Here is a 12,525-nt window from a genome sequence, read left to right as displayed (position 1 = left end):
TACTTTGCTTAGCCTTGGGACATTCCTGATTATTCCAGAATGTTAGAGAAGACTGAACAGCTGAACAAACCATGGCTGTGAGGGTAATTCCTGGAGCACAGAAGCCTCATAATGATATTATCCCATCCTGATATTATCGCATCCTGATAAGACACTGCTCCACTTCAGGCAGGATCTCTGTGGGTAAACCAACTCCAGTTTCTTACTTGTTTCCTATTCTCACAGTCTGTTATCAAATAGCCTCAGCAAGTGCTAAACATGCCTCTCTCATCCACTTTGCTAAAATGGGGCCAACCCTGTGGCTCACTCGGGAGAGTGTGGCTCTGGGAGCGCACTGGCGCTCCCGCTGCGGGTTCGGATCCCATATAGGGATGGCCGATGCGCTCGCTGGCTGAGCGCGGTGCGGGCGGCACCAAGCCAAGGTTTGCGACCCCCTTACCGGTCACAAAAAAGAAAAAACAAAAAAACACTTTGCTAAAACGTTTCCCCCACGTTTGCTCAATGGCCTCCAAAGACTACATAGGTGACCAGGGAAACAGCTGCTCTTCAGCTGAACCACATTACAAGTATTTGGGGTGTCCAGGACAAGCATGAACCATAGTCCAGATCACTTTTAAAGTTCTGGATAACACTGCAAGGGTCCAGCTGGAGCCTCTGTCATAGTAGGGATGCTCTAAGAAACCCCTTTGGATAAAACTTTCCCAAGTCCTGACCTGGGTATGCATGTGACCACAAGACACTCGACACAGCACATATTTCCTCAAGGCCTCTAAAAAATATATGTTCAGTTTCTAAAGCCTCTACCTCCAGAGATTTTCCTCAGTGGAAAGCCTCCAAGCCCTTTAAATGTGCCTACCATGTGCTTTAAGTACTAAAGTACCTAACCTGACATAAATAATGTGATATCATTTAGCCTGCCAGCAGCACAGTACAGCAGAATTGAGGTCCACAAGAAGAAAGGAGACACCTTGCAGCTCATCCAGAGTTTCTCTCCAAAATCTTCCTCCCGAGATCTGGGCCTGGGAGGAGAACTAAGGCTAGGATTGTGGGGGCACAAAGGAGGAACACCCCCAGGTCCTATTCACACCCCACTTCATCCACAGCCTTCCTCCCATCCTCGGAGCCCATTGCTCTGCTTTCTGAAAACAGTGCTGATTCACCTACTTAACTATGAAGCCAAGTTCAGAATGGCTGTCAAAATTTGGTCATCTGTAACAGCAAAAAAAGTCAATGAACCACAGACAGCAGACAGCGGGGCTTTTAAAGAGCCCCTTGTTTTGATGGCCTTGTCCACTCCCTGTCTCCTCATTATCCTCACGGCTTGGCCTCACTATAATGTGCACCGAGTTGGGTATAAATAGGTCTATCTTAGAGTGAAGGCTCCCGATGTAAAAAGGTTAAACCACCCTCCATCTATGGAAAACATTCCATTATCACTGCATTTTTTATTAAAGTAAAGATGCTTCCCTACTGTGCACAAAAAGCTATCTGCCCTGGCATTGTATAAATATTTGATGCTGGTCTTTTGGCAAAAGGCCACCTTAACATTCCAAGCTTATGATTTACAAGAAGGATGTGGAAAAGGAGATTTGCCATATTATCTCAAGAGGTAAATTCTATGAGGCAACTACTTTTCTCCTGCAGCCTCTGAGACATTAAGCCTCTGTCTATCAAGCTAACCTTCAGGCTTAGCCCTAGATTCCTTTCTTCTGCAAAGTCGAGCCTGGAATGTGCATGCCATGACAAGTGGTCAATGTATTTGGTTTATTTTTGCAGGATTAAAAACAAATGTTATAGTTCTTCCTTTAACACTTGAGCTAGAGTGGATTAAATTGTCCACACTGGGGTAGCGGCATAACAGATCCCCTTGGCTCTGCGAGGGCCCCTTTTCCCCACCAGAGGCCGCAGGTGCTCTTATGGCACCACCTTGATTCCAGGAATGGCACTGGCCAACTCTATAACTGTAATTGCACGTGTGGTCATACCGACATGTGATCCCATTGCAAATGTAATCACTGTTTAGCCAATCATGGGTAGCAGTGGCATGTCACTTCCCAATCACGCTGCAGCTAACTTGCTCCATTTACCTAAGAATGAGGAAGGCTCCTGCCTCCTCTCGCTTCCTGAGCCCTCACTGCCTCTCAGCCCTGCCTTCCTGCCTGCATTCTCAATCTGAAGCGCTGGATAATCCAGAGAAGGCATGACTCCTCTTCCTGTAGAGTAAGGGTTAGCTTGCAAGCTTCAGTGCCGTGTACCTGACCAGATGGGGAGGAAACACCCTGATTCAGTGTTTGCTGGATGTGAGGCACCCTGCCAAGCACCACTCATGGTTTTTCATTGAATCTTTCCCAAACTCTGCAAGAGTCATCATTCCCTTTAGTGGGTGAGAAGATGGAAGCTACAAAAGTTAAATAATTTGCCCATGTTCACAGGAATGGAATCCAAACCAGATCTGAACTGTGGTTTGTTTGATTCCAAAGTCCCTGCTCTTTCAACAACTAACAAACATGTATTGAGCTACTACTACGATGAGCCAGACGCTGTTTGAGGAGCTGGGGGCAGGTGATGAACACACAGATGAGGTTTCTATCCTTGTGCACCCAGTGCTCTCTGACCGCTGCACCGCACTCTCTCTGCCTTGGTGTTTAGGGTGAGATTTCAGTGGGGTCACAGCGAGATGGCCTTAAGGCTTCTATTTGGGGCCAAATCTGTGTAGAAGCTATACCTTCCTATATGGGGCAAGAAAAGAATAAAAATATGCTTGCACATGGCTAAGCTGCGCACACTGACACTATGGAATAGTATACAGCAATGAGGAAAACGATCTGCACTTACATATAAAAATGTGGGTGAACCTCACAAACATAGTGAGTGAAAGAAGCCAACACAACAAGTGTATCCTCCATTCACATAAAGTTCAAAACTAATCAATGGTGTTTCAAGTTGGGATTGTGGTTACGCCTGGGGCACAGAGATGGCAAGTGGCCTGAGGGGCTTCCACAGAGCTGGTATGTTCTCTTTCGTGATCTAGCTGCTGGCTATAGGGGTGTGCTCACCTTGTGAAAATCCTTGTGATCTGTACAATTTTCTATATGTGTGCTAAACTGCAATAAAAAGTTTACTTCAAGATGTGCTATGGATACAAGAGAAAAATGCATTTAATGGCATACATAAAATCTACCCCCTACACTATTAAGTGTCTGTAAGGACTAGGCCAAACGTTCCTAGAGACAGGAGGTGTTCCAACGGAGTGGCTGTCAGAAACACCTGGAACTACTTCATTCTCCTTCTTTTTCCAGCCTCCTCCCCCCAGAACCTGCAGGCTCCCAGTGATACACACCCCACTACCAGCTTCTTCCTTCAACACCATCAGCAGTACTGATTCTCACCCAGAAACCTTTACTGGTCACCCTCTGTATACAGGGCATGGTATACAGGCACTGGGGTGCTAAGAAGTATAGGACATACGACCTGCCTGGGGGTTTGCAAGTAAGTCTGCATAAAATATATATTCCTACACATATAGTTTATTTGAAATATGTACATGTTTCTTACATATGTACTTTGCAAATATAAGGTAATATAGGTATGCTAGGTGTCAAAAATACCAAATGTTATTTGGATTTAATGCAGCTGGGGCATTAGGGAAAGTCTCAAGGAAAACCTAATCTTTTAAAAAGGGTAGGAATAGAGAGATATCTGGGTATAACATGACCCCTATGTGATGTAACATGGAGAAGACAACACCACCTGGAATGTATTCCAGTCATAAATTCTGGATTTATCAAGGCCTCAGCACTAACTACTAGTATACAGGAAATAGAGGCTAGAGAAACAAGATAAACAACACCATGAGGCGCTGACCAGACACATCTAGAATGCAGGATATTATGCAGGCTAAGAAGCTATGTTCTTTTCAAGCAGCCAGGGGCAAAAAAAAGCACTCTTCTGGGCAAAAAGAGAAGTGAGGATATGGTCACCACAGGCAGTGCATGTTGCTGGACTGGCTGATCAGCTGCGTGCAACATTTTTGAAACAAAGAGGGGAAGGACTGCGGGTGTGGGAGATGGCAAGGACAGGACGGGGGCAGGGCCAGGAGAGCAGAGTGAGAACACAGTGAGGGGAAAAAGGAAGGGCGAGGCAGGCAGGAGAGATGCTGGTGGCAGTGGGGATTCGGCAGGCCCAGAGCCCTTGGTGGAGGGTGGGCACCCAGCTCCACCATGACCTTACCCCGACTCCTCCCCAGCAGCTGGACCAGCAGTGTCTCTTCCTGGCCTTTCCCACCCTCTAGACTCAGAGCCTGTCTGCTCTGCTTGCTGTGTGGCCCCCAGACTCATTCCTGCTTCCAACCAAGTCCTGCCACCTCCCTAGGGGGAACTTGGAGCCCTCCTCTCCCCACCTGGAGGGCAGCCCATGGCCCTGCCGGGGACCACAACTTCTCCCCAACAGCCACCTCTTTCCTCTCCTTTCCTGCCCTCCTCGTGTTCCTTTTCCCTGTCTATTCCCTTCTTCCTGCCATTTTCTTTCCACTTACTAGCTGGTAACCTGGACAGTGACATAATGTCTCTGTGGCTCAGTTTCCACAGCTGTAACACAGGGATAACAACAGTGCCTACTTCATTGGATTGCAGGAGGATCGAGTGAGTTGCTGTGTTTGGACTGCTTAGACCAGCACCAACACGAAGCCACTGCGAGGGGTCCATTACCACTGCTCCTGTATGCTTCTCCTCTGCTTACAGGGCCCAAAGGCAAAGCCTCCCCTTCCCAAGACACCTGCTCATCCAGGCTTAATAAACGACCCCAGTGAGAGAAGCCCTGACGCCATGAGCAAAAGCCCACACTTGAGGATGGTACAAGTCTTTCCAGGTCCTGGGGGATGAAGCCTGGAAAACAGAAGCTGGAGTCTTAACTAGATAATTTAGGCTGAAACATCACTTTGTGTATGGGACAAAGTTCTCATGAGTTTACGACTTTATGGAAAATATTTTGGAGGACAAATATCTATTTAAGAATCATGACTGGGGCTTTTCCAGATGGCAAACAGCTTAAAGATGTGCTTCCAGCTCTGTCAGGTTTATTTGTAGGGACAATAATTATCTCATTAGAAATAGGTTCCTTTTATGATTACGATTAGCTTTCCTTTTTTTTTTTTTTAAATTCTGGAAAAAGAACACACACATATTTCATCCCTGGGCAACGGAAACCTTGGGCTTTTCCAGAGGAGAAATGCCCTAACCCACTAAGCGTCACTTCCAAGTCACTCTCTCCCTCCTTCAGAAACATTTAGGGTGAAATCATGTTTTAAGTCAGAGTGGGCCTCCACTAATTGTGTTCTGAGACTCCTGCAGCCCTGCCGGAGGCAGAGATGTGCAGCCATGGCGGGCTGTAGACACGGCTGCAGGCGGGGAGGTGTCATGGCTCAGTGAAGGACTTCCCAGCTGCACTTGCCAGGGGAAATTTCACGTTCTGTCTTCAAGGCAGAAAGGCGGGATTTAATGCAGCTAAAGCCAAGGGAGGATATAACAGCATTTCACACACTCAAGTCAAATCTGAAGAAAAAGCTGTATAAATTATCTGTGTTTCTGGACTTAAGGTTGCAGAGTGGGGTGAGGGGGAGTAGAGGGGTTTAACTCAGACTCGATCGCCAAAACCACAGTGGTTAGAGACACAATAATGGCTTTGTGAACTCCCAGGGTGTTCTCTCTCGGGGCTCAGTTTGCCCCTGACGTGTTTGGGCACTGCAGCCAAAGAGAAGACTTCCCTTTGGATGTCCCGATTCTCCTAAGATGGGAAAAAGTTACTGGTGGTGGCCTGTGTAGGTGCCACCTCCAGCACCTCCCTGCACATCTTTAACAACCAGCCACCAGGTTCCCAGGGAGAAATGTAAACGAAGCACCACCACAGACAGACTCTATGGGCACCAAGAAGGGAGACAGGAGCTGCTGCTGCTCTAACCCAGCATGGGCAATGGGGTGTCCCTGCAGAAAGTGGGGAGCCAAAGATTCCTCTCGGGCCTCCCCTAAAGCTGAAGAATCAGGCTGTCAACAGCTGCGCAAGCATGTCCTGCCACTGGTGTTTCGTGATGCATCTTAGAACAGACCACAACAATCCCTGGCTTCGGGGGACTTTGCAGACACCCATGGAGGGCTCCCCTGTGTAGAAGGAAGTCACTGACTTTGCCAGCAGGGAACGGAAGTGACTCTTCATTAGTAGTATTAATGAAATGTTTCCTCTAGGACTATACTGTCCAATATACTAGCCGCTAGCCACACATAGTTATTTGAATTTAAATTAATGAAAATTAAGTAAATTTTAAAATTCAATTCCTCAGGTATACTAGCCACATTTCAAGTGTTCAGCAGCCACATGGCTGGGGGATGCCAGACCGGACAGTGCAGACATAGGACACTCCCATAATCGCAGAAGTTCTACTAGACAGCAATACTCTGGACGTATTCTTAACAAACCCATCACCTTTCTATGTCATTCATCCATTCAACAAATGGTTATGGACCACTACACCATACAAAGCCTGCTGCTACTGAAATAACATATTAATATTAGACATTGGTATTTAGACAATAACAAGAAATTTGCCTCCAAAATCAAAACCTGTCGGTGATATACCATGTTCCAAGGCTTTAAAGTATTTAAAGTATGTACACTCAGAACTAAGAACGATGTCTCTGTTCTAAGGATGTGTGTTGGCATTTCAAGGATTGCAAATAATGTACAACCCAAACTCCATTTCTGACTCTAATTCTTGAGAGAGAAAACTGCTCAACATTAAGACACGGTGCTGTCAATGTCCCCTGCCAGGTTTTGCTGGGATTGACAAATTTGGTGTTACATTTCACTTAGGAATCCTGCTGACTGGCAGCCCCCCAGGATCTGCACGTGCAGCAGGTTGGCCTCACTTCCCAAATTGCCTCCTATCTTTGGTGCACCCTGTCGACTCAACTTGCCTTCACGTTAACTCGAAACCCTTTCTTTGCTTGACACTTTTCCCCACTGTGGGTAGTCTTTCTTTCTGCCTTAGAAAAGCTGATGTTAATAGTGCTACTTCTTGCAGCAACCCCCAGAGATAACCCATTACTTGGGAGGGGGTACTGGATGCCATGAGCCCCGGGAACACTGTGTGTCCCAGTGGAGCTTACAGAAACCAGGCTGTTCCAATTTATTTCTCTGCTGTTAATTCCAAGGTGCTGCTACTGCTACTTCAAACTGTAATAGTGTCTACAAACAATTTGCACTTTCGGAATGGCATGATCCCAGGGGGTAATTAACAAACCCAGGGAATAATCTTTATAAAAGTCATTAAAAGCAACAGGGACAGAGGCCACCATCAATGAAATAGAATCATTCCCCTTTCTCTGTCATTTCAGAAAATACCTGGCTGACTCCTAGAGAGGTTCAGAGAGCACAGGTCCTGGGCTTTATGGAAAATTCCTCGAGATGTGTTAATTAGAAATCAAATGCAGCATGTTTACTGGTTGTAGAGCTTTCCAACCTGAGCAGGCTCTGGAGAGGGGCTAGGATTACGAGAGTGAGACGCAGGGTTCATAAGCACCACCCAAGGGCAGTGGTTTCCATACCATCCACCATCCCGAGGTAGAAGACTGCGTTCACCAGCATGCCTCCTTTCCGGAAGTGGTCGCTCATGTGCTCCAACCAGTTGGCATCCAAACCGCTCACCGTCTGGCCATTCCTGGAAACCCGGAGAGGAATGGTGACCGGATAGTACTGCCGGCACTTCTGATGGCTCTTCGGTTTGTTGAAAAGGGCGAAGATCTCCATTTCTGTTGTGATTTGTAAAGGGGGTGGAGAGAGAAAAGGTCAATCAGTGTGATGGAGTTTGGATGTGCTGTTCCCTCCAAAACTCATGTGGAAATCTGATCCCCAATGTGACAGTATTGGAAACTGATTGAGTCATGGGGGCGGATTCCTCATGAATGGATTAATGATCTCCCTGGGGGAGGGGGGATTAATGAGTGAGTTCTCGCTCTATTAGTTGGGCGGATTCCTCATGAATGGATTAATGATCTCCCTAGGGGAGGGGGGATTAATGAGTGAGTTCTCGCTCTATTAGTTCCACTTTCCACCACGAGTAGAAGCAGCCTGAGGACCCTGCCAGATGCAGCTGTCCCAGAATCGTAAGCCAAATAAACCTCTTTCCTTTATAAATTACCCAGTCTCAGGTATTTCTTTTATAGCAACAAAAACGGACTAAAACACAGTGATAAAAATCTGCCTCATTGGATTTAGTGAAATCTCTCAGGAGCCTCAAGAAATGATATTAACAGTTAAATCTCTGTGAGGTTGCAGTATTGCCAAATAATAAAACCCAATCCCAACTAGTAATTTGAGGCTGTCTTCAAGTGGCATGGACCTCAAAGATTGGGCTTCAGATGGGGGACTCAGGTTCTGAATTTGGAATATAATAAATAGCTGTTATCTGAGATTAATTTGCACAGGTAGGCATTTGAGAGAAGAACACAGCAGACATTTCTAGAAATTCATACAAAGATGTGTTTTGGAGTAAAAGCAGACATAGGTGGGTGAGAGCTGATCTTTAAAAAAAAAAAAGTAAATGAGCAGAGGCACATAAAAACAAAAATACTGCTCTAATTCCAGGAACCTTGTACACCCCTGAACTCACTATTTATAAACTGCAGTGGTGTTTCCTGGGGCTGAATACTTAATCAAGTACATCAAAAATACATCATTGATATGTAAAAATAAATATGTTCCCGTAAATGAGGGTTCCTGCCTAGAGTGGCAGGTTGGCCCAAACTGCCGAGCAGGCACTGGGGTGAGGCTCTGAGCTTTCCGTTCGTTCATTTATAGCTCAGCTCTTGAGAAATCAATAATCACTACTGCTGGCAGCTGAGCGGCTGCCCTACGTGCTGCTGGGCATGAGTTAGCAGCAGCAGCCTCCAGGAGCAAATACCTGGAATTTCAATCTAAGTCTGAAGGTCTATTTTGGTGTTACTCATTTAGCCAAGTGGTCAGAGTTGACCCAGCTTAAAGAGCTCTGCTTACCCAAGCTAGTCAGGAATATATGCTTTGGTTTCCAAAAATATCCTTTTGAATCATAAGAAAATCCCCACCCTTCTTTCAAAGAAAAAAATTTCAGGGTCAAAAAGAAAGAAGAACAAAGCACACTCGTGCCCCCTGCATGGGACATCTAGACCTACATTCTGAGACGCTGTTTCTCAAATGTCAGGATTTCACCATTTTTGTGGTATCCAAGTACTAGCTGAATTACTGTTTTTTAAATGGACTCACTATCTTTAATTTAAATAAATGCATTTAAAAAGGAAACTCTCCTTCAGTACTGTAAAGGCAAACCACTACCACTTGCCATAAAGTGGAGGTGACAATGAAGTGTACTAACACCAAACATGTTCATCCACGTAACATCTAAAATTATCTCACACGGGTGTTGTATTCTGGAACCAAGGAAGTCTCCTCACAGCCCCATCTGAGCAAGCATCCACAGAGATCTTTGGGGACCAATGCTGGGCCATAAGAGTTTGTCATCAGCAACAGTTAAACTAACAGAAGCCATTCCAGACTACCCATAGAACCAATTAGGAGAGGAGGGTGTCCATCTTCAGAAGTGGCCACCTGGATCTTAAACACCAGCTCTAGTCTGTTCATCATCCCACCCCAAATTACTTGCCTGACTCAGAAAGTCATCTCCAGCCAGGAAATGCTGTCTTACAAGAAATTAGGTCTTAGTGTATGAAGCTAGCAACCACTAGATTATTTTATGCCTTTGAAATACAAACTTTAGGAATGGAGTGATGCAAAGGGAGGTTTGTAAGAGAGGGAATCAAGCCATGGATTGGGGTGAGGGGTGGGACAGAAAGTGAGCTAGATGATTGGATATTTTCCAGTTCTAGGAGCCAGGGGTTCAAATGAAAGCTGCAGCCACCAGGGGCAAGAGGATACACAATGCTTCAGTGAGTCCTGGGCTTCATGTGAATTTTCTCAAAAGCAGACACTGTAAGCTTTCATGTGCAAGTAGTTTATTCGGGAAGTGACCCCCAGGAAACAGAGGGAGGGAGTAGAGATGGGAAATAGGGGGAGATGAATCCAGAGAAGGGTGCATTAGTGATCAGGTTACTGCTGGGGTAATTGGGGCTCACTCAGTCCCACTGGGGGACCTGAATCACTGCATAAAACACCTCAGATTGGTCCTCCATGGGTGAGAGAGCTAGGGCATTCGTCCCTATGGATTGAGGGTCACTCCTGAGCTGTTAATTCCCCTGGGCATACGGCACACTGGCATGTTCCCATTCTTGAGAAAGCCTGTAGGTTTAGAGACTGAGGAAGCTGTTGGCTTAGAACTGTCCACAGGTGACCCCATGGCAGGCCAGAGCACCAGTCACTATGGTCTACTCTAGTCAAGCACAAATGCATAAGAATTAAAAAGAAAAAGAAATCACAGCCTCCGCACAGAAGTGAGTGGGGAATTTAGAAGTGGCTAAAGTCCAAAAATATAAGGTAACACCTGATCACACAGAAGGATCCCTCACTCTCATGGCAAGACAGAAACACAACTTTCCCACACGCATAACAAAACAGAAAAAGGAGAAGGCCAAAATGGGAAGCAAGAACGCGGGGGCTGGAGTGTAGGCAAGACAGAGACCCTGGACAGGGAAGACGGTGCTGACTGCTGACGGTGACCCAGCTTCCCCGGCTCGATCTTCCCCAGGGGGGTGGACTGAAGCCAGAGACAGAAATAAATTTTCCAGGAAGGAAAAGGAAATGCTGTTGGAATGAAGAGCCCCAAAGCATTAGTAGCAATGAAATATTGGGAGAAACCTGCTTTCAGATGCGTAACCCTTTAGTAAACTCCTCTGTCCCACTGTCTCTTTGGCCACGGTCCTCTCTCTACTCACATGGAAACCAGCCAAGAGAAACTGTTCAGAAATGATGTCCTTTGATGTCTGAATATTCTGATGCTCCAACACACATCCTCACATGACCAGGCACCAAGGATTCCAAAAAGAACCCCCAAGTTTGTTTAAATTTTCTCAGCTGCTCTGTGACTCTGCCATGACCCCAGCTGGAAGATTTTTCCAGACATGGGACAGAAAGTCCCAAAGGAATGGGGAAGGCATTGTTTCTGAGAATGTTCTGGAAATGGCTGGAGGACTTCACTGGCAGAGCACCCAAGCAGCATCACGACTGTGTTCTTGTCAGTCTCTTCCCCTGCCACGGGGGCCTTGCCTTGTCTCATTTAGGTCCTCTGTGTCCAGCAAGGTCCTTGTAATATGCTGGGTGCTGCACATGTTTGCTGGGTAGACCTAAGCCAGACAAGTGGAGGAAGCTAGGGGAGGACGAGGGGCGTGGGACCGGGATGGGGCCGGCGGGGCACAGCCAGCCTAAGAGCCCAGTCTACTCGAGCCTGGCTGGCTACTCAGGAGTGGGGAGGAAAAGAGGCAGGTGTCCAGCTCTGAGGCCTGGGCCTGGGCCCAGGGACTTAGGCACAGGATGGAAGTCTGCAGTCTGCCTGCAGGTATGGCCCAGAGAGCCCGTGACTTGCAGGTGAGTAAGGGGAGCTGCTGGGTCCTGGTGTGTGAGGACACCTCTGGTCTGGAGGGAAGAGAGAGTTCAGAGTTCAGTGTGGGGCTCCAAAGGCTAGATTTGGGAGGAGGAGGAGACTGGTGAACTAGCTGCGTTGGAAGGAACTAGTAGGAGTCAGGCCTGGCCGGGTAGCCCAGGAGGGCGGGGACTACAGACCGTGGAGGTCATGGGCAGGGGGAAGGCAGGGCTGCGGCGTCATGGTTGGGAGGGCTGAAGGGCCTCAGGCTGCTCCACCCAGATTCCTACATTGGAGCAAGGCTGCCTCAGGCTTCTATCAGGCTCAGGTGCTAAGAGCAAGGCATCTCTGGGCTGGCCTGAGGCCTGCTGGCCAGGGCAGCAGGGAAAAGCAAAGCCCAGGGACTGCTGCATGTGAAGCAATCCACAGGAACCCAGTGGCAGGGATGACAACAGCCACAATCATCTCATGTGACTCTCCCAACTCCCACGGGAAGGGGCGGCATCACTCCTATGCCCAGAAGCATTAAGTGGATCCCCCAGAAATCACAAGCCAGTAAGTGGCAGAGCCAACAGTCTCTCAAACCCAAACCCTGGGCTCTTTCCCAAATATAACAAGAGGCTAATTTCATGGGGACAGAGAAAGCAGGAGCTGATGACTACGGGTGGGAGCTCAACAGCTGCTTGCTAAGGGACTGAGTGAAAGGCCAGAAAGATGGCGGCAGGTGGCAGATCCAGGAGGGACGGAATCGGGGCATCCAACTATCCTGAGAGTGTGGGGAGGGGAGGATGCTCACCCAGAGGGGGAAGGAGGCCCCTGAGTTTCAGACGTCCACTGTGAGCTGGCAGCGGTGGAGGTCTACTCACTAAAATCCCCTCAGCCAGAAACGCAATTGAGACCCCTGGCTCGGGGCTCCGGCTGACATTTCTACACATGTGAAGTGAGTAGGTGCATGGTGGAAAGCACAGTGC

General features: G+C 47.5%; 1 protein-coding gene across 1 annotated transcript in view; it reads right to left on the bottom strand.

Annotated features, from left to right (window-relative positions):
• The window catches only part of RFTN1 (raftlin, lipid raft linker 1), a 200,945-nt gene that overhangs the window by 44,651 nt on the left and 143,769 nt on the right, over positions 1–12,525 (bottom strand). Inside the window, exon 6 of the mRNA XM_008568157.1 lies at positions 7,596–7,799. Within this exon, the coding sequence (XP_008566379.1) occupies positions 7,596–7,799 (204 nt within the window). The remainder of the gene's footprint in view (positions 1–7,595; positions 7,800–12,525) is intronic.

This window comes from Galeopterus variegatus, unplaced genomic scaffold, assembly GCF_000696425.1.
Source record: "Galeopterus variegatus unplaced genomic scaffold, G_variegatus-3.0.2 Scaffold382, whole genome shotgun sequence".
NCBI lineage: Eukaryota > Metazoa > Chordata > Mammalia > Dermoptera > Cynocephalidae > Galeopterus > Galeopterus variegatus.
This window is presented reverse-complemented; position numbering and strand designations above follow the sequence as displayed.